The following is a 27805-nucleotide window of genomic DNA, read 5'->3' on the forward strand; positions in this document are numbered from 1 at the left end:
TGTTTGGAGGTTCTGAGGGTGAGGGGCGCTACTGGTCAAGGATGCTTCTAAGAATGTCATTGAAGTGATGTACAGCCAGATCAGGATAGGAAAAAGAAGAGATTGGGGACAATGATGAGTGTAGGGAGTCTGAAATTGTATGATTGTTAATGGCATGTAGATTTCTGAATGTGCGGTAGGTAGGAGTGTGCTGGGGTAGGCGAGGATTTGTGAGTGTGAAGGAGAGAATGTTGTTGTCAGAGAGGGGAAGCTGTGAGTTATCTAGGTAGGAGATTGAGCAGAGGCGGGCGAAGACCAGGTCAAGGGTGTTACCGTCCTTGTGTGTCTCACAGGTTGAGAGCTGTGAGAGGCCTAGAGAAGTGGTTAGTGATAGAAGCTGGGATGCAGATGTGGAAGTGGGGCGGTTTATGGGGATGTTGAAGTCTCCCAGGATAAGGGTTGGTAGTTCTGAGGACATGGAGTGCTGCAGCCAGGCAGAGAAATGGTCCAGGAAGTGGGTGGGTGAGCCTGGGGGCCGGTATATGACCGCTACTGAATGTCAAAATAAAAACCAGAAAATCACATCTTATGATTCTTAAATCATTGAATTGCATTTTATTGCATAAAATAAGTATTTGATCACCAGCAAAAAATCTGGCTCTCACAGACATGCTATATATTTTTTAAAGAAACCCTCCTACTTTTTACCTAACTTTATTAATTGCACTTGTTTGAACTCATTACATGTGTAAAAGACAACTGTCCACACACTCAATCAATTGCACTCCAGTCTCTCGGCCATGGCCAATACTAAAGAGCTGTCTATGGACACCAGGGACAAAACTGTCGACCTGCACAAGGCTGGGATGGACTACAGAACAATAGTCAAGCAGCTTGGTGAGATGGCAACAATTGTGGCACAATTATCAGAAAATGGAAGAAACACAATATGACAATCTTCCTCAGTCTAGGGCTTTATTCAAGATCTTGCTTGGTGGGGTAAGGATGATTCTGAGAAAGGTCAGGAATCAGTACAGAACTGGTCAATGACCTGAAGAGATCTGGGACACAGTCTCAAACATTACTGTTAGTAACAAGCCGTCATGGATTAAAATCCTGCAAAGCATGCAAGGTCCCCCTGCTCACGAATGCAATGGTCAAGGCCTGTTTGAAGTTTGCCAATGACCAGTTGGATGATCCAGAGGAGGCCTGGGACAAGGTCAAGTGGTCAGATGAGACCACAATATAAGAAGGATGAGTAAAACCCCAAGAATACCATCCCAACATGCATGGTGCGGGAAACATCATACTTTGGGGGTGCTTTTCATCAAGGAGATCAGGACAACTGCAGTGTATGGAAGGGAGGATGGATGAGGTCATGTATCAAAAGATTTTGACCAACAATCTCCTTACCTCAGTAAGAACATTGAAGATGGTTTGTGGCTGCCTCTTCCAGCATGACAATGACCTGAAACGCACAGCCAGGGCTACTAAAGAGTGGCTCTGTAAGAAGCATTTCAGGGTTCTGGAGTGGCCTAGCTGTCATGATTCCAATGGCAGGGAATCACAAAAGGACAAGCACCAACGAGCTCTAGGGTGATGGAACCTGAGCTGACCGCGACCCTAAACCTGAACACACAAATAACAATAGCCGGGGAACGTGCCTATGTTGATCCTAGACGTCTCGCACCAGCCGAAGATCTAACTTCCCCTATTAGAAGAAACACAGACCTCTCTTGCCTCCAGAGAAATACCCCACAGAAATAGCAGCCCCCCACATATAATGACGGTGAAATGACAGGAAGGCACATACACAGTATGAAAACAGATTCAGCAAAATGAGGCCCGCTAAAACTAGATAGCAGAGGATACAAAAGTAAACTGCGCGGTCAGCAAAAAACCCTTCAAAAAACCATCCTGTAATTACTTGAACTCATGTTCCAACTCATGGAACATGAGGAGCAATTACAGCCCACTAAAGCAACCAGCAGCAAAGAGACAATTATATGCAAGCTGGACTAAGACAAAAATAAAGCAAAACGTGGAACAAGAAAATCAAAACTTAGCTTGTCCTGAAGATTACTGAAGCCAGAAGCTGAGGTAACAAAACACTCTGATAACCTTGAAAGCCGGCGGGGAAATGACAAGAAAGCCCGGTTAAATAGGAAACTCCCAAATCCTAATAGAACAGGTGGACACCAGAGACAGCAGAACACAAATCACCCAGTACCATCAGTAACCACCAGAGGGAGCCCAAAAACAGAACTCACAACACCTAGCCAGTCTCCAGACCTGAGCCAAATAGAAAATCTTTGAAGGGAGCTGAAACTCAATTTTGCCCAGCAGAAGCCCCAAAACCTCTAAGATCTGGGGAATATATGTATTGAGTTGTGGGCAAAAATCCCTGCTGCAGTGTGTGCAAACTTGGTCAAGAACTACAGAAAATGCCTTACCTCTGTAATTACAAACAAAAGTTTCTGTACCAAATATTCTGTTCTGTTTTTTTATTGCATCAAATACTTGTTTTATGCAATAAAATGCAAACTAATTATGTAAAAATCATGCAATGTGATTTTGTGGAGTTTTTTTAAGATTCTGTCTCTCACAGTTGAAGTGTGCCTACGATAAAAATGTAAGATTTGTATTCCTTGTAGGTGGAAAAACTTGCAAAATTATCAGTGTGCTAAATATTTATTTTCCCCACTGTACATATAGTCAGGTCACTACATATAGTCAAGTGAAAATGCAGTTGTAAATCCCTTTTCACATGATTATTTGCTCTAAACTCCAACCACCAAAATTTGAACCCTAATTGATTGGAGAAAGGTCAAATTAATACTTTAAACATTATAGATAGCAAGAATCCTATTTGTTATTCATATTGGTTAAGGATGAGTGAACATGCTCAAAGATACTAGAATATCACTCGTGTATCTGGGTTCTCGGGTGTGCTCAAAACTAGATGAACATTGGCTGGTACTCGGATTTGAAGCTTGATTCTCCAAATACATGGTTGGCACCTGTTATACAGCCAATTAGCATGTAGGGATTGCATGTACTGTAGAGATTGCATGCCAGTTGCTGTACTGTCGTAGCGTAGCCATCTTGGTAATCTTGGTAGTGCCTTTACTGTCATTAACTGGCCACATTACCTCATCAAAGGTAATAAAAATACTGGCGCTGCCGAGCTCAGCTCACTGACACAATTGCACATCTAAGGGTCAGTTCTGATTGATAGCATTCAAAATGTTTTCTAAATTCAATTAGTCAACCATAGGGCATTACATGCTTTGTGTTATATTTCGGTAATATATAGCACTCCAAAAAAGCATTAAAAAAATTTAATAATTGTTTAGATTCAGTTAGTCATCCATAGAGTATTATCCGCTTTGTGTAACATTTCAGTGTTATATAACATTCCAAAAAAGCATTGAGAAAAATGTTTCTGGATTCAATTATTCATCCATAGAGTACTATGTGCTTTGTAAAGATGAATGAAAGTTGGCACTCAATTTTTGAGAAGAAAAGCTTCTTAATTTATTGATGCATCGCTCTCCTCTGCTCTGCACTACTAGCACTCAGGATCCAGCGCCGTTACTCCCTCCAGGCTTTGTGCCTCTCCTTTGGTGCTTCACCTTCCTTTTTGATCCTGCAGCAGACTGCAGCTCCTATATCCTGTGCTCTGGCTGACGCTCATTCAGGCTTATTAGCTTCCTCATCCAGTCAATGTCTAAGAAACACTCTGACGAAGGTCTGGTGTGCACCAAATACGTTTAGCGGTTTTGTTTGTCTGGATGCATCAATAAACTAAGAAGCTTTTCTTCTCAAAAATTTAGTGCCAAGTTTCATTCATCTTTAATATACGGGGTGGACACCTTACTTGAGCACCGCCAACCCTCATATCTACTGAGTGCCGTGTTTTCTTACCGTACTACGTGCTTTGTGTAATATTTTGAAGGTAATTAACACTCACAAAAAAAAGGTTTACAAATTTTTTTCTGGATTCAATTAGTTATCCATACAGTTTAACGTGCTTTGTGCCAAATATCTGCTCAGTTGGTGCCTTTAACCACTTCCTGACAGGCGCCGTACTAGTACTGCTCTGAGGGAGCAGTCTTGGAGTCAATCTTGGAGTCACAAGTGGTGGACGCCGCATCCAGACAAGCCATTGGGGCACTCTGCACCTGTCTCCTATGCAATACAGGCTGCATTCTATCATTAATACTCAAGCTTGACGGCTAGTCTGACTGACCAAGCACCTCTCAATTTGAACCTTATGGTCCCTTCACTTCAACAGACACTCTATTATCTGTAACTGAAGAAGGTCTAAACAAAAGACCGAAACATTTTTGACTACTACAGTGGACAACAATAAACCACTATTTGTGCATTTAAGTTGAGTGCCGAGTTCTTTAGTATATACTGATGGTGTGGGAACCTACTCAGGCACCATCTCTAGTTGTGCGCATGTCTGTTTCACTGTCTTATTAGGATAGCATAAAACTGCCGTTGGCCACAATTTTGAGCACTTCTGAAAAGCACACCACTGAACAGAAGCCAGACGGCATCCAGAGTAAATCTACTGCCTTATTAAAGTGAATTGATCCCTCGGGGGTTTTATCTGGATCAAGTCACTCTGATATTTAGATGGAAACCCCAAAGTAAGTGTTCAGCATAGAGCGCCGGATAACTGTGATCCAAAACGTTATGTAAAAAGTTCCCAATTAAAGCTTCAACTCAATCCACAAAAAAAAGCAACTCCCCACTCAGATCTGGACTAACGGAAATATATGGGCTTCCACATTACTGGTAGCACAAAGGCTCTCTAAATGCGAAATGGCTCCTCGCCCCTAAAAGAAATTTAGCAAATTATCCGCTCCCAAATCCAAATGCCCCCACTCCCTTCTGAGCCCCAGTGTGCCCACATGTTTGGCATTTTTGTAGTGATGAGATCCTGCCTAATTTCCAGGTGCGTGCCTCCAGAAGCATGAGCTGGGCATAGTGATGAGCGAATATACTCGTTACTCGAGATTTCCACAGCACGCTCGGGTGTCCCCCGAGTATTTTTTAGTGCTCAGAGATTTAGTTTTCTTCGCCGCAGTTGAATGATTTACATCTGTTAGCCAGCTTGATTACATGTGGGGATTCCCTAGCATCCAGGCAACCCCCACATGTACTCAGCCTGGCTAATAGCTGTAAATCATTCAGCTGAGGCAATGAAAACTAAATCTCTGAGCACTAAAAAATACTCGGAGGACACACGAGCGTGCTCGGGAAATCTCGAGTAGCGAGTATATTCGCTCATCACTAGCTGGGCATAATGTACTGGTCACTACAATAGTAGTTTGCAATGTTCGCTCAGCAACATCCACTGCTGCCTGTTTGTGGAAAAATCCCATTGAGTCAAAATCGTCACTACATCTGTAGATAAATTCCCAAAGGCTTATAATTGCCAAAATGTGGTCACTTGAGGGGGGATTCTGCTTTTCTAGCACTAAGGAGATCTTTATATGGAATTCACAAACTAGTCTAGGAAAATTTGTTCTCCAGGAGGCAAATAGCGCTCCATCCTTCCTGAGTCACTCCATATGGCAAAGTAGTGCTGTACAGGCACATATGGGGTATTTCCACATCCAGCAGAAATTGTGGAACAAATTATGGTGCCATTTTTGCCCATTTCACAGTGTGAAAATATAAAACTTGGGGCTAACACACAATCTTGGTGGTAAAAGTGTGAATTATTTTTGCTTCACTGCCCAATGGTATAAAATTCTGTGACACACCTGTGGTTTCAATATAATCACTTCACCCCTAGATGAATTTATTTAGAGGTTTAATTAGTAAAATTGAGTCACTTCTGGGGGGTTCTGCTGTTCTGGCACCTCATGGACTCTTCCAATGTCACATGGCACCGTCAAACAAGTCTAGCAAAATCTGCACTTTAATATGAATAAAAGTAGTTTTCGACCACATATGGGGTGTCAGTGAACTCAGGACAAATTGCACAACAAACTTTGGGATCCATTTTTTTCTTTTGCCCTTGTGAAAATATAGAATTTGTGGCTACAAAATATTTTTGTGGGAAAAATTAGATTTTTTTATTTTCATAGCTTAACATTATAAACTTTTGTGATGCACCTGAGGGTTCAAGGTGCTCAATACACATCTTGATATGGCCCCAAAGGGGTCTAGTTTCCAAAATGGTGTCATTTGTGGGATTTTCCAATATTTAGGCACATCAATGGCTCTTCAAATGCGACATGGCTTCCGCTAATTATTCCATCAAATTTTGCATTCAAAAAGTCAAATGGCGCTTCTTCCCTTCCAAGCCCTGCCGTGTACCCAAACAGTAGTATTACCCCCATATATGGGGTATCGCCACACTCAGAAGAAATTGCACAACATATTGTATGGAGCAATTTCTCCTGTTACCTTTATGAAAATGCAAAATATGGAGCTAAAAAATTTATTTGGGAAAAATTTGATTTTTTTATTTTCATGTCTTAACTTTATAAACTTCTGTAAAGCACCTGTGGGTTCAATGTGCTCAGTACATATCTAGATAAGTTCCGTAAAGGGTCTAGTTTCCAAAATGTTGTCACTTGTGAGGGGTTTCCGCTGTGTAGGCACATCAGTAGCTCTGCAAATATGACATGGCACTTGATAATTATGCAAGTAAATTTTACATTCAAAAAGTGAAATGGCGCTCCTTCCCTTCCAAGCCCTGCCATGTGATCAAACAGTAGATTTCCCCCACATATGGAGTATTGGCATGCTTAGGAGAAATTGCTCAACAAAATGTGTGGTATTTTTCTCCTGTTACCTTTGTGATAGTAAAAAAATAGGTCTAAAAGAAAATTTTCGTGAAAGGAAAGTAAATGTTTGTTTTTTCCTTCCACATCCCAAAAATTCCTGTGAAGCACCTGAAGTGTTAATAAACTTCTTGAGTGTGGATTTGAGCACCTTGAAGGGTGCAGTTTTTAGAATGGTGTAATTTTGGGGCATTTTCTAACATATAGGTGTTAGGGTGGGCGGAACGCACCGAATATATATATATTTATTAGTAGTAGTAGGTGCGTTCGCAACCCGGGATCCACCGTGCAGGAAAGAACCTGCTGCTAAGTATGCCGGTACAATATAGTACTATAAACAAACTCTGTTACTTCAGAGAGTCTGTTAGCAAAGAGAATGCTGTGCCCTGTTTAGCTCACAGAGGAACACAGCTACTTAGTAGAGTAGTTAGTGGTCATGCAGTCAAATGCAAACACACAGCTCCTCTCCGATGGAGCCGGAATTCTAATGGCTATACGCCAGCCCTGTATCCACTCACATTAAACTCCTCGCCAGAGGTGCCAGCATTCTAGGGGCTTATTTCAGCCGGGTCCCTGAATACACACACACGAAATTCCTCGCCGGAGGTGCCAGCATTCTAGGGGCCTATTTCAGCTGGGTCCCTGACTGCATACAAACACAACCACACTGGCGCTGAGCTCATACATAAATTGACACTAGCGCATGGCCGTGCGGTCATGCGAACCTTTTATAGCTGCAGCATGTACAGGACCTTCCAAGAAGGACCAATGGAAGGCTGCCACAGAACTTGATCAGGTACAGGGCCTTCCTGGAGGACCAATGGAAGTCGCTGCAGTACCTGAGCATGTGACCCTAGACCTCCAGTGAGAGATCTTACCCTGGGCATGCTCAGTGTGTGCAAAGCAGGACTTAGTGTGTGAAAAGCCTGCTTGCTGCAGACCAGTGCAGGGTACAATAATAGCGCCTGGAGAGCAGCAGTAACCCTTTGCACAGTATCAGATCCAATGAGATGCTGGGACCGACATCTCCGCTGAGCAGGCTCCACTGCAGCCGATGCAGAATGGGAGACCACAGCAGACACGGCTCCAGATTCCCCCTGTGCAGCGGCCGGAACTCAACTCCTAACAATAGGCCCCTCAAAGTCACTTCAAATGTGAGGTGGTACCTAAAAAAAAATGGTTTTGCAAATTTTGTTGTAAAAATGAGAAATCAGTGGTCAACTTTTAACCCTTATAACTTCCTAATAAAAAATTATGTTTCCAAAATTGTGCTGTAAAGTAGACATGTGGGAAATGTTATTACAATGTTGTGTGATATGACTCTCATTTAAGGGCATAAAAATTAAAAGTTTGAAATTTGCAAAATTTTCAAAATGTTCGCCATATTTCTCCTTTTTTCACAAATAAATGCAAGTCATATCAAAGAAATTTTACCACTATCATAAAGTACAATATATCTTGAGAAAACAATCTCAGAATCACTGGGATCAGTTGAAAAATTCCAGAGTTATAACTTGTAGACTTGTAAAAAATTGGCCTAGTCTGAAAGGTGAAAATAAGCTTCAGGGTCACGGGGGGAAGAAAGTATGAATGACCTAGCTTGTAATTTTTGGCATGCTTTACACTGTGTACAAAGCTTTTATGAGTGTACCACACGTACACTTAGTTCATAATATTTGAATGAGGTACTATAGTTGGTGCTTTCAAAAGTGTATGGATGACCCTTCTTGTAATTTTTTGCAGGCTTTACACTTAAGGTACCATCACACATAACGATATCATTAACGATATCGTTGCTTTTTGTGACGTAGCAACAATATCATTAACTAAATCGTTGTGTGTGACAGCGACCAACGATCAGGCCCCTGCTGGGAGATCGTTGGTCACTGGGGAAAGCCCAGCACTTTATTTTGTCGCTGGATGAGGAGTTTTCCTCATCGCAGCTGCATGATTTACGGCTGCTAGATAGGCTGAATACATGTGAGGAATGCCTGTTTGTTAGGGAATTCCCACATGTATTCAGGCTGCCCAGCAGCCGTAAATCATGCAGCTGAGGCCAACGAAAACTAAATCTCCGAGCACTAACAAATACTCGGAGGTCACCCGAGCGTGCTCGGGGAGACTGGAGCAACCATGCCATTCGCTCATCACTATTAGGTACAATATAATTTATCATTATGAATAGTGACTAAAATTGTTGATATCATGCATTTGCATAAAGATTTCATTTTGACCTAACGGCAATCAATTAGGATTCAAGTTGGGAGGGGTGGAGTTTACAAAAATTATCATGAGAAATAATATTAATACTTTTCACTTGACTTTATGCAATGTTGAAGGAGTTTGCTCTCAAAATGTGTTTTTTGAATATTAATCTTTTTTGTATGGTGTCCATACAGATATTTTAATTAATATGAAATAAAGATGATATTTTTACTTTAACAAGGATCTGGTCCTGAATTTTTCCAATATGAATACCAATACATGAACTAATACAAAGAAATTTGACAAGTCTATGGATCATGGAATAAATATCAGCTATTTTAAATGTTTGTAAGAGTGCACATTTGATTTTCTGAATGTAATATTAGTTTTTTTTCTCACTTTTTAAAATAGAAAATGAAAACAGCTGAAGTATGTTACCTTACACATATTTATATTTTCATGTTATGTCATTCTTTGTTTGTGTTTATAATAGAATTTTCTGGAAAAAAAAATAGTAATATTCAAGTATTGTCCTTTTTACAGCTATATCTTGCCCAAGTTTGGATTCTCAGCTTTCTGAACATATTATTTGGAGACTGGTTTCAGGTTCCTTAAATGAATATGGGTGTCAAGCCTTGCTGAGTTGCAGTCCTGGTTATTTTCTTCAAGGATTGAGACTTCTACAATGCAGAGCCAATGGAACATGGAGTGGAGGAGATGTCAAACCAAGCTGCACGGGTATGGAGTGAATATGTATTACATCCATATTCTTCATTCCCATTGTCTAATTATAATTTAAATATTTGTTTTAGTATATACAGTAGTTTTGGAATAAATCAATTAAATTGAAGATAAATTTAGATTATTCCATGTCATACTAATAAATAGAATAGATGTAACACATTGCAAAGATCTAGTTCGTATATAGACACTATGTATTCTGCAGTAGTTATTAAGCTTATTGTGTATAATTGTGTTTATTTAAAGCATTTTTTACTTAACTGTCATTGTATAGTATATAAAATGATGGTGTACAGTATTAGTATATAAATATGTAGTATATATTTAAGAGAAATGTAAAATAGAAAGTCATTAAAACAGCAATTTACAGCAATGAGAAGTAGGGTTGAGCGACTTTTATTTTTATAGGATCGGGTCAGGTTTCACGAAACCCGACTTTCTCAAAAGTCGGGTCGAGTGAAATCGGCCGATCCTATAAAAAAGTCGGGGGCGGGGTCGGCCGAAACACGAAACCCAATGCAGTGCAATGGGATACTATGGTTCCCAGGGTCTGAATAAGAGGAAACTCTTCTTCAGGCCCTGGGATCCATATTAATGTGTAAAATAAAGAATCAAAATAAAAAATATTGATATACTCACCCTCGGACGTGCCCTGGTACTAACCGGCAGCCTTCCTTCCTAAGAATGAGCGCGTGAAGGACCTGCGGTGACGTCGCGGCTTGTGATTGGTCGCGTGAGCGGTCACATGGGCGGTCACGCGACCAATCACAAGCCGCGACGTCATCTAAGGTCCTTCACGCGCTCATTCTTAGGAAGGAAGGCTGCCGGAAAGAAGCAGGGCGCGTTCGAGGGTGAGTATATTCCTATTAGGTATATACTCACCCTCGGACGCGCCCTGCTTCTTTCCGGCAGCCTTCCTTCCTAAGAATGAGCGCGTTAGGGACCTTAGATGACGTCGCGGCTTGTGATTGGTCGCGTGACCGCCCATGTGACCGCTCACGCGACCAATCACAAGCCGCGACGTCACCACAGGTCCTTCACGCGCTCATTCTTAGGAAGGAAGGCTGCCGGTTAGTACCAGGGCGCCTCCGAGGGTGAGTATATCAATATTTTTTATTTTGATTCTTTATTTTACACTTAAATATGGATTCTGATACCGATTCCCGATATCGCAAACATATCGGAACTCGGTATCGGACTTCCGATACCAGATTCAGAAGATCGCCAACCTCATGGCCGACCCCACACAGGGGTCGGGTCGGGTTTCATGAAACCCGACTTTGCCAAAAGTCGGCGACTTCTGAAAATGGCCGACGCATTTCGCTCAACCCTAATGAGAAGTACTGCATACAGCACTTGAACAATTACGCTAGGGTTACACTGTGACATGTCACATGACAGCAATTCTCAGACAAGCTGCTCAACAATAAATATCAATGGAACCCTGTCTGCAACAGTTTGCATTGTGAGTAATTTAAAGCAGTGGTTCTGCTGTAAAAAAATGACAAAATCACATACAAATCGTATGCAAGTCATAGTCGCATGTTGCAACCAGTGACAGAAAATCCAACACACTTTAAAGCATTTATGAATCTGTGCTTCTGTCATAGATTTCAATGCAACCCCATAATTAGTCATCAGATGCGATGTCACAATGCAACAATGCCATCTCTTTGTCATGTGACATATGCCACCATGTAACACTAGTCTAAGTTTTCATGGGAATTCAGTCAAAAATTGGAGTTAAGCTGCTCAATGATTAAAACACACCTTAAGCGCAACATATGGAAGTTGAAAGGTTGAAGTAAAATGGAGGGACTAAATCTATAAAAAAAATTTGTCTAGCAAAATGTAGTATTATTTACTATGACTCATTAAAAAGTTAAAGAGTTAAGTGTTCTAAAAGTCTGTAATATAAAGTGTTTTTGTAGAGGATGTGAATAGTTCTATAAAACATTTGACATAAGACAGCTATAAATTCCAATGCTGACCCACACAACTTTAACCCCTTTCTGACATTTGCAGTGTATATGCATGATAAAATAGAAGGACTTCCCAACCAAAGCAGTATATATGCATTAATGCGATCAACAGCACAAAGCGGGCTGTGCATAGCCAATCACCACCAGGTGTTCGGCGAACATCAAAGCTGACACCCGGCTCTCACTGCCTCACTAGCAGTTTAATCCACTGAATGTTGCAATAGATATTTAGAAGGCAGAAAGAGGGAGGGAGCTGCAAGTCCCCTATGATCGGCACTCCCTTTACATTATCATGAGGGCCTGACCATTGCCATGGTGACCTGAGGTCATCATGTCAACATCTGGGTCACCAGGCTAGCAGGCTTGTTTGACCATTCGCAGAGCATGGTCTAACAAGATTCTTTCAGTGCAGAACCGACAGTTCTTAAAGCATTGCAATGTCAGTGCTTTGCAATGCTTTATAGCAGCGATCGTACTCCAAAAAGTGAAAGTCCCTTACAGGGAGTAAGTATAATAGTTAAAAAAAATCTGTAAAAATATTTTTTTTTACATCACATAACCCATAAATACTTTCAAGCCACAATGCAGCTCCATCAGTGGAAAAATAAAAAAGCTATAGCTCCCAGAATACAGCAATGCAAAAATAATTATTCTTTCTATAAAATAGTTTTTATTGTGTAAAAGTGCCAAAACATAAACAATTCTATAAATGTGGTATCGCTGTAATCGTACTGACCCAAAGAATAACGCTGCCTTATCAAGTTTACTTCATGCAGAACAGAATTTAAAAAAAAACAAAAATGAATTCCTTAATTGCTGGTTTTTGGAATAGAAAGTGATCACAAAATGTTACGTGACTGAAAATGGTACCAATAAAAAAATCAATTCGTTCTGAAAAAACAAGCCCTCACATGACACAAAGTGTAGAAATATGGAAAAACTATAGCATTTAAATATGGCAATGCAAAATCTTGTTTTTGAAAAAAAGCAACTTTTTGGTTTGTGACAACAGTCAGAAAAAAAACTATATAAATCTGGTATCGCTGTAATCATACCGGCAAGAAAAATAAAGCCTACTGCATGAGGAACGACATAAAAATAAATAAACTAGTTCTTGATATGCTGTTGATTTGTTCATTTTGCCTCCCAATGATCTCAGTTAGGCTCGGCTCACATTTATCCTGTGTTTTACAATGAGCGCTAACACCGTATTTTCTGTGTAAATCTCTGAAATACGTGATTCAGTTGGATTCCTTGACAAAAGATTATCTATATTGAGGCAAATGGAGTCACTTCGAATGTTGTCTGGACTATGATCCACTGGTATCTATCTTTTTAGATGTGCATAAAAACGCAGTCTGGGACAGTGTTTTGTACTACTGAAAAGAAGGACACTGCTGAACAGAGGCAAGGCGAAGTCCAGAGTAACTATGCTGTCTCATTATAGTGAATGGCTCTCTCAGGGGTTTTAGCTGAATCACGTAATTCGAAAATTTAGATGGAAACACCAATGTAAGTGCTTAGTGTAGAGCGCGGAATAAATGTGATACCAAATGTTATGTAAAATATTTTGCAATAAAAGCTTCAACTCAATCCACAAGAAAAGCAAGTCACTACTCAGGTGAGTTACAGGTAGCACAAACGTTTTGGAAAAGGACTATAATTCCTCACCCCCAACAAAGCTTTAACAAATGCTGTACCCTCAAATCCAAATGCCCTCCTTTCTGAGCCTCAGAGTGTGCATAAACAATATTTAGCATACACATGTTTGATAATTCTGTAGCGATGACATCCTGTTAGGACTGGCGGAACGCACCAAGAGAGATGATATAGATGCGTTCGCAGTCCGGGGTCCACCGTGCAGGTGAAACCTGCTGCTAGGAAATGACAGACAATATGGCGGTATTCAAAAGAATACACGCGTGGGTTAAACCTCACCCAGCGTGAAGAAAGTGATCCTGTTGCGTCACAGGACCGCGGTACCGCACATAGAGCGCGAGCAAGTGGTCAGCGAAGTAAACCCCAACAGGGATTGTAGTCCGATTAGACCCTTGCTGGCACTACACCGCTACTGGGTGTGAAAGGAATTATATAATTAAGGCACCGAAGTGCGAACTGTGCCGTGCTGGCAGGCACCACTAAGCACCCAGACGTGGGTCAGGAAGCGCACACTGGCGCGTGGCACCGCACTGGCGGTCACAGCAGTAGACGCTGACACGTGTGTGACACGTTGAGTGGTAAGTCGGGCGCTAGATAGCAGCCATACTCCATACGCGAACAATCATACAATAGGGTAGGGGTATTTAAAGAACGACTTGCACTCACAACAAACACACGTATTAAATTGTACACTAGCGCATGGCCGTGCGGTCATGCGCAGTTTATATAGTTGCAGGACAGGAAGCGGCCACAGAAACTTTGCCCTTCCAAGACCTGCCAAGAGGACCAATAGAATGCGCTGCAGAGTCTGAGCACATGACCCTCGATCTCCAACGGGAGATCTTGCCCTGGGCATGCTCAGTGTGCGCAGACAAGGACTTAGTCCCAGAGAAGTCCACTCGCTGCTGACCAGTATAGGCTTTACAGGCAGAAGCTGGAGAAGCAGCAGTAACTCTTCTCACAGAGTCAGACTGAGCGAGACGCTGGGATCGACGTCCCTGCTGAGCAGGCTCCACTGCGGCTGGAGGAGAATGGGAGACCACAGCGGAGACGGATCGAGATTCCCCCTGTGCAGCAGAGGAAACTCGACTCCTAACATTACCCCCCCTCCTAGGCCCCCCCCCTCCTTGGGCCTCGCTACGTTCGAAGGCAGCAATGAGCTGTGGGGCCCGAATGTTTTCAGCAGGCTCCCATGACCTGTTCTCTGGACCATAACCCTTCCAATCCACCAGATAGAACTTTTTGCCGCGTACCGCCTTACACCCCAAAATAGCGTTCATCTCGTAATCGTCCGTAGACGAACCCGATGTCCCGGCAGATGACTCGGAAAACCGGGACATGTATACGGGTTTCAAGAGGGACACATGAAAGGTGTCGGTGATACCCAAGCGTGGAGGAAGAGCCAGGCGGTAGACCACAGGATTAACCTGTTCGAGAACCTTGAAGGGACCCAAGTAGCGAGGCGCAAACTTAGTGGACTCAACTCGCAGCCTGATGTTACGGGCGGAGAGCCACACCAAGTCGCCAGGAGCAAAGGTCGGAGCGGGGCGCCGATGAACATCGGCGGAGGACCTCATTCTCTCCTTGGAAGCCCGAATGGCATCCTGAGTGCGATCCCAAATGTCCCATGCCTCCACAGCCCAGTCTGCCACCCTGGAATCGGCAGGAGACACGGGCATGGGCACAGATACCCGCGGATGCTGACCATAGTTAAGGAGGAATGGGGTCTGTCCAGTGGAGTCAGCTACAGCATTGTTAAGAGCAAACTCCGCCCACGGTAGCAAAGATGCCCAGTCATCTTGTTTAGCAGAGACAAAATGTCGCAGATATGTGACCAAGGTCTGGTTGGCTCTCTCCACCAACCCATTCGTCTCGGGATGATATGCCGAAGAGAGATTCAACTCGATACTGAGAAGGCGACAAAGCTCTCTCCAGAACCGAGACGCAAACTGGGGACCCCGGTCACTGACAATTTTGTCTGGCATACCGTGAAGACGGAAGATGTGTTTAACAAACAATGCTGCCAAGGCCCGTGTAGAAGGTAGCCAGGGAAGCGGCACCAAATGCACCATTTTAGAAAAATGGTCGGTGATAACCCAAATGACAGTACAGCCACGTGACTTGGGCAAACCCACCACAAAGTCCATCCCGACCATCTCCCAGGGCCTGTCTGCCACCGGCAGAGGGTATAACAACCCAGCTGGCCGTTGACGGAGAGACTTATTTTTGGCACAAGAGACACATGCCCGAACGTAGTCTCCAACGTCACGAACCATATGTGGCCACCAATACATTCTCGCCAACAACTCAGATGTCCTCTTTGCCCCAAAGTGTCCACCCACTCTGGACGAATGAGCCCACGAGAGAACCTCCGGACGCAAATTGATGGGGACAAAAGTCTTGCCCGGAGGCACAGACTCAAGCGAAACCGGAGCTACGGTTCTCAGACTCTCTGAAGGGACAATGAGCCGAGGCTCGTCCTCCTCCTCCACAGTTGACACCAGGGAGCGAGATAGAGCGTCAGCACGGATGTTCTTCTCCCCGGCGAGATAATGTAGAGTAAAGTGGAACCGGGAGAAAAACAAGGACCATCTGGCCTGACGAGAATTCAGCCGATGGGCTGTCTGTAAATAGACCAAATTCTTGTGGTCCGTGAAGACTTGGAATGGGAACCGAGCACCCTCCAAGAGATGTCTCCATTCCGAAAAGGCCAACTTCATTGCCAGCAACTCCCTATCCCCGATGGAGTAATTTCTCTCCGCTGGTGAGAAGGTTTTTGAGAAGAAGCATGGATGCTTCCGACCTTGAGCATCCTTTTGATAGAGGACTGCTCCTGCACCAACGGAAGAGGCATCCACCTCCATTAGGAATGGCTTATCCACATCGGGACGACGTAAGATGGGAGCGCTAGCAAAGTGGGACTTAATAGAAGTGAAGGCCTTGGAGACCTCTTCGGACCACGATTTAGGATTCGCTCCCTTCTTGGTGAGGGATACCAAGGGAGCTACCAGGGTTGAGAAGTGGGGGATGAACTGACGATAGTAATTTATGAACCCCATAAAGCGCTGCACCGCTTTCAGAGAATGGGGTTCTTGCCAGTCCATCACTGCCTGTAGTTTGGCAGGATCCATAGCCAATCCCTGGGCCGAGATGATGTAGCCCAGGAAAGGTAAAGACTCCTGCTCAAACATACACTTCTCCAATTTGGCATAGAGGGAGTTTGCCCGTAGGAGGTCGAAGACTTTGCAAACATCTCTCCGGTGGGAGTCAATATCTGGAGAGTAGATAAGAATATCATCCAGATAGACTACGACCGAGGTGGAAAGCATATCCCGGAAGATATCATTCACAAAGTCTTGGAAAACGGCTGGGGCATTACAGAGCCCGAAGGGCATCACCAGATATTCATAGTGCCCATCCCTGGTGTTAAAGGCCGTCTTCCATTCGTCCCCCTCAAGGATGCGAATCAGGTTGTAAGCACCCCGCAAATCTAATTTAGTAAATACCCTTGCTCCCCGAAGTCTATCGAATAACTCAGATATCAAGGGCAAAGGATACTTATTCTTAACGGTGATGGCGTTAAGACCCCTGTAGTCTATGCATGGGCGCAATTCCCCATTCTTCTTCTGCACGAAGAAGAACCCTGCCCCAGCAGGTGACACTGACTTCCTAATGAATCCTCTTGCCAGATTTTCCCGGATGTACTGTGACATTGCCCCCGTCTCCGGGAGAGATAGCGGATAAACTCGACCCAGGGGAGGCTCAGCACCAGGCAAGAGATCAATAGGACAGTCATAGGGGCGATGAGGCGGAAGGACCTCCGCCGCCTTTTTGGAGAACACGTCTGCATAAGACCAATACTGCTTGGGGAGAGAGGATAGATCTGCGGGTACCTCAGTAGTAGCAACCTGAACGCACTCCCTCTGACACCTACCCCCACAAGATTCACCCCAACCCAGAATTCTGCCTGAGGACCACTCGATATGAGGAGAGTGGTACCGTAGCCAAGGTATTCCCAACAGGACCTCATCAATTCCTTCCGGAATGACGAGCAGAGAAATTATCTCCTGATGAGATGGCGACATGGACAGAGTAAAAGGGATGGTCTGGTGTTATGTAGGCAATCCAGTAACACAGTGTGCAGTAATCAGAGCACATACAGTGATCTGACAATAACCCAAAAACAATAGAACGAGCTCTGAGACGTGGAATCTCTGTAGACCGCAATACCTGAACCTATCCTAAACACAACTAAAGGCAGCTGTGAATTGCGCCTGACACTACCTATGCAACTCGGCACAGCCTGAGGAACTGACTAGCCTGAAGATAGAAATACAAGCCTGACTTGCCTCAGAGAAATACCCCAAAGGAAAAGGCAGCCCCCCACATATAATGACTGTTAGCAAGATGAAAAGACAAAACGTAGGGATGAAATAGATTCAGCAAAGTGAGGCCCGATATTCTAGATAGAGCGAGGATAGCAAAGAGAACTTTGCAGTCTACAAAAAACCCTAAAGCAAAAAACCACGCAAAGGGGGCAAAAAGACCCACCGTGCCGAACTAACGGCACGGCGGTACACCCTTTGCGTCTCAGAGCTTCCAGCAAAAACGAATAGACAAGCTGGACAGAAAAAACAGCAACAAAAGCAAAGAAGCACTTATCTAAGCAGAGCAGCAGGCCACAAGAAAGATCCAAAGCTCAGATCCAACACTGGAACATTGACAAGGAGCAAGGAAGACAGAATCAGGTGGAGTTAAATAACAAGGCAGCCAACGAGCTCACCAGAACACCTGAGGGAGGAAGCCCAGAAGCTGCAGTACCACTTGTGACCACAGGAGTGAATTCAGCCACAGAATTCACAACAGTACCCCCCCCTTGAGGAGGGGTCACCGAACCCTCACCAGAGCCCCCAGGCCGACCAGGATTAGCCACATGGAAGGCACGAACAAGATCTGGAGCATGGACATCAGAGGCAAAAACCCAGGAATTATCTTCCTGAGCATAACCCTTCCATTTAACCAGATACTGGAGTTTCCGTCTAGAGACACAAGAATCCAAAATTTTCTCCACAATATACTCCAATTCCCCCTCCACCAAAACAGGGGCAGGAGGCTCAACAGATGGAACCATAGGTGCCACGTATCTCCGCAACAACGACCTATGGAATACATTATGTATGGAAAAGGAGTCCGGGAGGGTCAGACGAAAGGACACAGGATTGAGAATCTCAGAAATCCTATACGGACCAATAAAACGAGGTTTAAATTTAGGAGAGGAAACCTTCATAGGAATATGATGAGAAGATAACCAAACCAGATCCCCAACACGAAGTCGGGGACCCACACGGCGTCTGCGATTAGCGAAAAGTTGAGCCTTCTCCTGGGACAAGGTCAAATTGTCCACTACCTGAGTCCAGATCTGCTGCAACCTGTCCACCACAGAATCCACACCAGGACAGTCCGAAGACTCAACCTGTCCTGAAGAGAAACGAGGATGGAACCCAGAATTGCAGAAAAATGGAGAGACCAAGGTAGCCGAGCTGGCCCGATTATTAAGGGCGAACTCAGCCAACGGCAAAAAGGACACCCAATCATCCTGGTCTGCAGAAACAAAACATCTCAGATATGTTTCCAAGGTCTGATTGGTTCGTTCGGTCTGGCCATTAGTCTGAGGATGGAAAGCCGAGGAAAAAGATAGGTCAATGCCCATCCTACCACAAAAGGCTCGCCAGAACCTTGAAACAAACTGGGAACCTCTGTCAGAAACAATATTCTCAGGAATGCCATGCAAACGAACCACATGCTGGAAGAAGAAAGGCACCAAATCAGAGGAGGAAGGCAATTTAACCAAGGGCACCAGATGGACCATTTTAGAAAAGCGATCACAGACCACCCAAATGACTGACATCTTTTGAGAAACGGGAAGGTCAGAAATAAAATCCATCGAAATATGTGTCCAAGGCCTCTTCGGGACCGGCAAGGGCAAAAGCAACCCACTGGCACGTGAACAGCAGGGCTTAGCCCTAGCACAAATCCCACAGGACTGCACAAAAGTACGTACATCCCGTGACAGAGATGGCCACCAGAAGGATCTAGCCACTAACTCTCTGGTACCAAAGATTCCTGGATGACCAGCCAACACCGAACAATGAAGTTCAGAGATAACTTTACTAGTCCACCTATCAGGGACGAACAGTTTCTCGGCCGGACAACGATCAGGTTTATTAGCCTGAAATTTTTGCAACACTCGCCGCAAATCAGGGGAGATGGCAGACACAATGACTCCTTCCTTGAGGATACTCGCCGGCTCAGATAAACCCGGAGAGTCGGGCACAAAACTCCTAGACAGAGCATCCGCCTTCACATTTTTAGAGCCCGGAAGGTACGAAATCACAAAATCGAAGCGAGCAAAAAATAACGACCAACGGGCCTGTCTAGGATTCAAGCGCTTGGCAGACTCGAGATAAGTAAGGTTCTTATGATCAGTCAATACCACCACGCGATGCTTAGCTCCTTCAAGCCAATGACGCCACTCCTCGAATGCCCACATCATAATTACGCTCAGCAGCAGAAAACTTCCTGGAAAAGAAAGCACATGGTTTCAACACCGAGCAACCAGAACCTCTCTGTGACAAAACCGCCCCTGCTCCAATCTCAGAAGCATCAACCTCGACCTGGAACGGAAGAGAAACATCTGGTTGACACAACACAGGGGCAGAACAAAAACGACGCTTCAACTCCTGAAAAGCTTCCACGGCAGCAGAAGACCAATTAACCAAATCAGCACCCTTCTTGGTCAAATCGGTCAATGGTTTGGCAATGCTAGAAAAATTACAGATGAAGCGACGATAAAAATTAGCAAAGCCCAGGAACTTTTGCAGACTTTTCAGAGATGTCGGCTGAGTCCAATCCTGGAAGGCTTGGACTTTAACCGGATCCATCTCGATAGTAGAAGGGGAAAAGATGAACCCCAAAAATGAAACTTTCTGCACACCGAAGAGACACTTTGATCCCTTCACGAACAAAGAATTAGCACGCAGGACCTGGAAAACCATTCTGACCTGCTTCACATGAGACTCCCAATCATCAGAGGATCAAAATGTCATCCAAGTAAACAATCAGGAATTTATCCAGATACTCACGGAAGATGTCATGCATAAAAGACTGAAAAACAGATGGAGCATTGGCAAGTCCGAACGGCATCACTAGATACTCAAAATGACCCTCGGGCGTATTAAATGCCGTTTTCCATTCATCTCCTTGCCTGATTCTCACCAGATTATACGCACCAAGAAGATCTATCTTAGTGAACCAACTAGCCCCCTTAATCCGAGCAAACAAGTCAGATAACAATGGCAAGGGATACTGAAACTTAACAGTGATCTTATTAAGAAGGCGGTAATCAATACACGGTCTCAGCGAACCATCCTTCTTGGCTACAAAAAAGAACCCTGCTCCCAGTGGTGATGACGATGGGCGAATATGTCCCTTCTCCAGGGATTCCTTCACATAACTGCGCATAGCGGTGTGTTCAGGCACGGATAAATTAAATAAACGACCTTTAGGGAATTTACTACCAGGAATCAAATTGATAGCACAATCACAATCCCTATGCGGAGGTAGGGCATCGGACTTGGGCTCTTCAAATACATCCTGATAATCAGACAAGAACTCTGGGACCTCAGAAGGAGTGGATGACGAAATAGACAAAAATGGAACATCACCATGTACCCCCTGACAACCCCAGCTGGATACCGACATAGAGTTCCAATCCAATACTGGATTATGGGTTTGTAGCCATGGCAACCCCAACACGACCACATCATGCAGATTATGTAGCACCAGAAAGCGAATAACTTCCTGATGTGCAGGAGCCATGCACATGGTCAGCTGGGCCCAGTACTGAGGTTTATTCTTGGCCAAAGGTGTAGCATCAATTCCTCTCAACGGAATAGGACACCGCAAAGGCTCCAAGAAAAACCCACAACGTTTAGCATAATCCAAATCCATCAGATTCAGGGCAGCGCCTGAATCCACAAACGCCATGACAGAATACGATGACAAAGAGCATATCAAGGTAATGGACAGAAGGAATTTGGACTGTACAGTACCAATGACGGCAGACCTATCGAACCGCTTAGTGCGCTTAGGACAATCAGAAATAGCATGAGTGGAATCACCACAGTAGAAACACAGCCCATTCAGACGTTTGTGTTCTTGCCGTTCAACTCTGGTCATAGTCCTATCGCACTGCATAGGCTCAGGTTTAATCTCAGACAATACCGCCAGATGGTGCACAGATTTACGCTCGCGCAAGCGACGACCGATCTGAATGGCCAAAGACATAGACTCATTCAAACCAGCAGTCATAGGAAAACCCACCATGACATCCTTAAGAGCCTCAGAGAGACCCTTTCTGAACAAAGCTGCCAGCGCAGATTCATTCCACAGAGTGAGTACTGACCACTTCCTAAATTTCTGACAATATACTTCTATATCATCCTGACCCTGGCACAAAGCCAGCAAATTTTTCTCAGCCTGATCCACTGAATTAGGCTCATCGTACAGCAATCCGAGCGCCAGGAAAAACGCATCGACACCACTCAATGCAGGGTCTCCTGGCGCAAGAGAAAATGCCCAGTCCTGAAGGTCGCCGCGCAAAAAAGAAATAATAATCAAAACCTGTTAAACTGAATTACCAGAAGAATGAGGTTTCAAGGCCAGAAATAGCTTACAATTATTTTTGAAGCTCAGAAACTTAGTTCTATCACCAAAAAACAAATCAGGAATAGGAATTCTTGGTTCTAGCATAGATTTCTGATCAATTGTATCTTGAATCTTTTGTACATTTATAACGAGATTATCCATTGAAGAGCACAGAGCCTGAATATCCATGTCCACAGCTGTGTCCTGAAGCACCCTAATGTCTAGGGGAAAAAAAAGACTGAACACAGAGCTGAGAAAAAAAAATGATGTCAGAACTTCATTTTTCCCTCTATTGAGAATCATTAGCTTGGCTCCTTGTACTGTTATGTAGGCAATCCAGTAACACAGTGTGCAGTAATCAGAGCACATACAGTGATCTGACAATAACCCAAAAACAATAGAACGAGCTCTGAGACGTGGAATCTCTGTAGACCGCAATACCTGAACCTATCCTAAACACAACTAAAGGCAGCTGTGGATTGCGCCTGACACTACCTATGCAACTCGGCACAGCCTGAGGAACTGACTAGCCTGAAGATAGAAATACAAGCCTGACTTGCCTCAGAGAAATACCCCAAAGGAAAAGGCAGCCCCCCACATATAATGACTGTTAGCAAGATGAAAAGACAAAACGTAGGGATGAAATAGATTCAGCAAAGTGAGGCCCGATATTCTAGATAGAGCGAGGATAGCAAAGAGAACTTTGCAGTCTACAAAAAACCCTAAAGCAAAAAACCACGCAAAGGGGGCAAAAAGACCCACCGTGCCGAACTAACGGCACGGCGGTACACCCTTTGCGTCTCAGAGCTTCCAGCAAAAACGAATAGACAAGCTGGACAGAAAAAACAGCAACAAAAGCAAAGAAGCACTTATCTAAGCAGAGCAGCAGGCCACAAGAAAGATCCAAAGCTCAGATCCAACACTGGAACATTGACAAGGAGCAAGGAAGACAGAATAAGGTGGAGTTAAATAACAAGGCAGCCAACGAGCTCACCAGAACACCTGAGGGAGGAAGCCCAGAAGCTGCAGTACCACTTGTGACCACAGGAGTGAATTCAGCCACAGAATTCACAACAGTCTGGTGTGTTATCTGTGAGGGCAATGTCGACACATTCACCACTCGCACCATTACTGGTTGAGCAAGCATAACCAGGGGTATTGCGTGACGTTGGGCAAAGGCAGAAGACATAAAATTGCCCTCCGCCCCAGAATCCACGCAGAGCTCTACCGAGTGGGAGAATGAGCCAATAGTAATTGTCCCCTTAAAGGACAACTTAGAGGCAAACGTCGCCGTGTCTAGTGTACCTCCACCTACTACCACTAGACGCTGACGTTTCCTCGACCGCTGAGGACATCTGGTGGCTAGATGTCCAGACTGCTGGCAAACATGACAGACCATGAGTGCACAAGCAGTCTGGGACTTAGATCCTGCTTGTGACACTTCCCTGGCCTCATGTGACTCAGGAACCAGGACCGGAAATTCCAGAGGTTTGGCGAAAGTAGGAGCCAGCCGAAACCTCTGCCTACACTGGGCTCGCTCTAACCTCCGCTCGTTAAAACGGAGGTCAATTCGAGTGGAGATAGTTATTAACTCCTCCAGTGTGGCAGGAATCTCCCTAGTGGCCAGAGCGTCCTGTACGTGGTCAGCCAAGCCCCTCCAAAATATGGGGATAAGAGCTTTATCCGACCAATCCAGCTCAGATGCTAAGGTGCGGAATTGGACGGCAAAATGACTGACCAAGGACTCACCCTGAGTTAATGCCAGCAATTGGAGCGCAGTATCATGGGTGACTTGAGGTCCTAAAAAGACCTGTTTCAGAGCGCTCAGAAACAGCGGAGCACTCTGCACCACATGATCGCCACGCTCCCACAGCGGCGTAGCCCATTCCAACGCCCTGTCCGACAATAGAGACAGAATAAATCCCACCTTAGCCCGCTCTGTGGGAAAACGTGTAGCCAGGAGCTCGAGGTGAATAGAGCACTGACTCACAAATCCCCTACAAAACTTGCTATCACCAGAAAATTTTTCTGGCAGCGGGAGGCGAGATAATGTCGGAACAGGGGAGGCAATGGACATAGTAGCTGCAGCCACGCTGGCAGCCTGTACAGCTACTGCAGTAACATCCACAGCTAAGGTCGCGCTCTCGAGAGCCGCCAACCTACCCTCCAGCTGCTGGATATGCCGCAGAGATTGCTGTTTGTCTGTCATCACTAGCCAGACCCTGGCGCTAGTGTAATGTTAGGACTGGCGGAACGCACCAAGAGAGATGATATAGATGCGTTCGCAGTCCGGGGTCCACCGTGCAGGTGAAACCTGCTGCTAGGAAATGACAGACAATATGGCGGTATTCAAAAGAATACACGCGTGGGTTAAACCTCACCCAGCGTGAAGAAAGCGATCCTGTTGCGTCACAGGACCGCGGTACCGCACATAGAGCGCGAGCAAGTGGTCAGCGAACTAAACCCCAACAGGGATTGTAGTCCGATTAGACCCTTGCTGGCACTACACCGCTACTGGGTGTGAAAGGAATTATATAATTAAGGCACCGAAGTGCGAACTGTGCCGTGCTGGGAGGCACCACTAAGCACCCAGACGTGGGTCAGGAAGCGCACACTGGCGCGTGGCACCGCACTGGCGGTCACAGCAGTAGACGCTGACACGTGTGTGACACGTTGAGTGGTAAGTCGGGCGCTAGATAGCAGCCATACTCCATACGCGAACAATCATACAATAGGGTAGGGGTATTTAAAGAACGACTTGCACTCACAACAAACACACGTATTAAATTGTACACTAGCGCATGGCCGTGCGGTCATGCACAGTTTATATAGTTGCAGGACAGGAAGCGGCCACAGAAACGCGCGTGGCACCGCACTGGCGGTCACAGCAGTAGACGCTGACACGTGTGTGACACGTTGAGTGGTAAGTCGGGCGCTAGATAGCAGCCATACTCCATACGCGAACAATCATACAATAGGGTAGGGGTATTTAAAGAACGACTTGCACTCACAACAAACACACGTATTAAATTGTACACTAGCGCATGGCCGTGCGGTCATGCACAGTTTATATAGTTGCAGGACAGGAAGCGGCCACAGAAACTTTGCCCTTCCAAGACCTGCCAAGAGGACCAATAGAATGCGCTGCAGAGTCTGAGCACATGACCCTCGATCTCCAACGGGAGATCTTGCCCTGGGCATGCTCAGTGTGCGCAGACAAGGACTTAGTCCCAGAGAAGTCCACTCGCTGCTGACCAGTATAGGCTTTACAGGCAGAAGCTGGAGAAGCAGCAGTAACTCTTCTCACAGAGTCAGACTGAGCGAGACGCTGGGATCGACGTCCCTGCTGAGCAGGCTCCACTGCGGCTGAAGGAGAATGGGAGACCGCAGCAGAGACGGATCAAGATTCCCCCTGTGCAGCAGAGGAAACTCGACTCCTAACACATCCCACCTAATTTATGGGTGCATGTGCCAGAACCATGAGCTGGTCATAAAGTATTGAGCACTACAGCATACTGGATACTGCCATTGTATAATGGGCACTACAATATAATGGGCACTACCATGACAGATTTGCAATTTTTTAAGCAATATAGACTGCTGCTTGTTTCTAAAAACACCCATTGAGTCAAATCCTAACTACACCTGTACATAAATTCCCAAAGGGTATTATTTCTAAAATGGATCGCTTGAGGTTGGTATTCTGCTTTCAAGCACTTAGGGGCTCTGTATGTTGAGTCCACAAACTATTCTCGGAAAATCTGTTGTTCCGGAGGCAAATAGCACTATGTACCTCACAAGTCTCGTTGTGTGTCTAAGCAGTGTGGTGCAAGCAAATTTTAAATTAGGTATTTTTACATTCATCAGAAATTGTGTGACAAATTTTTGTGCCATTTTTACCCCTTTCCCTTGTGTTAGGAGTCGAGTTTCCTCTGCTGCACAGGGGGAATCTCGATCCGTGTCTGCTGCTGTCTCCCATTCGGCATCGGCCACAGTGGGGTCTGCTCAGCGGAGGCGTCGCTCCCAGCATCTCGCTGGGACTGATTCTGTGCAAAGGGTTACTGCTGCCTTTTCTGGCTCTCCTTTTGTACCCTGCACTGATCTGCGGCGAGCGGGCTTCTCTGGGACTAAGTCCTTATTTGCACACACTGAGCATGCCCAGGGCAAGATCTCCTGTTGGAGATCGAGGGTCACATGCTCAGGTACTGCAGCATGTCCCATTGGTCCTCCAGGAAGGTCCTGGAAGGGCAAAACTGCGGTAGCAGCTTCCTGTGCTGCAACTAAATAAGCTGCGCATGACCGCACGGCCATGCGCTAGTATTGTCTTGAAAATATATGTGTGTGTGTAGATGGATGTATGTCGAAGGATGAAAGCTCCTAAGTATCCCTCCCTAGGGTTGTTGTCTGTTTGCAGATGATGGTAGCTATCTAGCGCCCGACTAGCCATCAGCACAAAACACACATAACAGCGTCTAGTTGCTGTGACCGCTTGTACGGCGCCGTGCGCTTTCCTTACCCAAGCCTGGGTGGTTAGCGGCGTCCGTTTGTGCAGCACCGCACGCACACTCGTGCCTTTTTATATTATTGTTTCTGTCTCTCTGACACCCCAGTTGTGGTGTCGAGTGCATGAGGTCTTTGAACCCAAATCCTGTGTCTTGGGATTGTGTTCTGAGACTTCTTGCTTGCGCTCTATGTGCGGTACCGCAGCCCTGTGACGCAACAGGGTTCGCTTCCTTCACACAGGGTGAAGTTAACCCAGGTGTGTATACTTATTGTACCGCCATATCGTCTGTCTCTACTAGCAGCAGGGTTTTCACCTGCACGGTGGACCTCGGACTGCGAACGCACCTAATACCATAACATCTGATTCTTGGTGCGTTCCGCCAGTCCCTAACAGAATACTAGCGCCAAGGTCTGGCTAGTAATGACGGATGATCAGCGTTCACAGCGGTACATCCAGCAGCTGGAGGGTAGGTTGGCGGCTCTAGAGCGTGCAACCTCTGCTGTGGACGTTACTGTTGTCGCTGTTCAGGCTGCAAGTGCAGTTGCAGCCAGTTTGTCCGCTGCCACCCCTGCTCCGACCTTATCCCATCTCCCGCTTCCAGACAAGTTTGCTGGTGACAGTAAGCTATGTCGGGGATTCGTGAGCCAGTGCTCCATACATCTCGAGCTGCTGGCTGCACGTTTTCCTACGGAACAGGCGAGGGTGGGATTCATTTTGTCTCTTTTGTCGGGCAGGGCGTTGGAGTGGGCAACGCCGCTTTGGGAACGTGGTGATCGTGTGGTACAGAGTGCTCCTATCTTCCTGGACGCTCTGAGGCAGGTCTTTTTGGGACCCCGTGTCACCCACGCGCTCCAATTGTTGGCAATTACTCAGGCTTCGTCCATGGTCAGCCAGTTCACCATCCTATTCCGGACTCTAGCTTCTGAGCTGGAATGGCCGGATAAAGTCCTTATTCCGGTGTTCTGGAAAGGACTGGCAGATCATGTAAAGGACGCCTTGGCCACCAGGGAGATTCCCGCCACACTGGAGGAGCTTATTACTATAGCTACCCGCATCGATCTCCGTTTTAACGAGCGGAGGTTGGAGCGGACCCAGTGTAGGCAGAGGTTTCGGCTGGCTCCCACCTTTGCCAAACCTCTAGAATCTCCTGTTATGGCGTCCGACTCCCATGAGGCCATGGAGGTTTCTCGAGCGGGACCTAGGTCTCAGACCGCTCG

General features: G+C 45.4%; 1 protein-coding gene across 1 annotated transcript in view; it reads left to right on the forward strand.

Annotated features, from left to right (window-relative positions):
• CSMD1 (CUB and Sushi multiple domains 1) overlaps window positions 1-27805 on the forward strand; it is a 3308788-nt gene that overhangs the window by 3039889 nt on the left and 241094 nt on the right. Inside the window, exon 51 of the mRNA XM_069726899.1 lies at window positions 9540-9734. Coding sequence (XP_069583000.1) covers window positions 9540-9734 — 195 coding nt within the window. The remainder of the gene's footprint in view (window positions 1-9539; window positions 9735-27805) is intronic.

The sequence above is a fragment of the Ranitomeya imitator genome, chromosome 5 (genome assembly GCF_032444005.1).
Source record: "Ranitomeya imitator isolate aRanImi1 chromosome 5, aRanImi1.pri, whole genome shotgun sequence".
Lineage (NCBI taxonomy): Eukaryota > Metazoa > Chordata > Amphibia > Anura > Dendrobatidae > Ranitomeya > Ranitomeya imitator.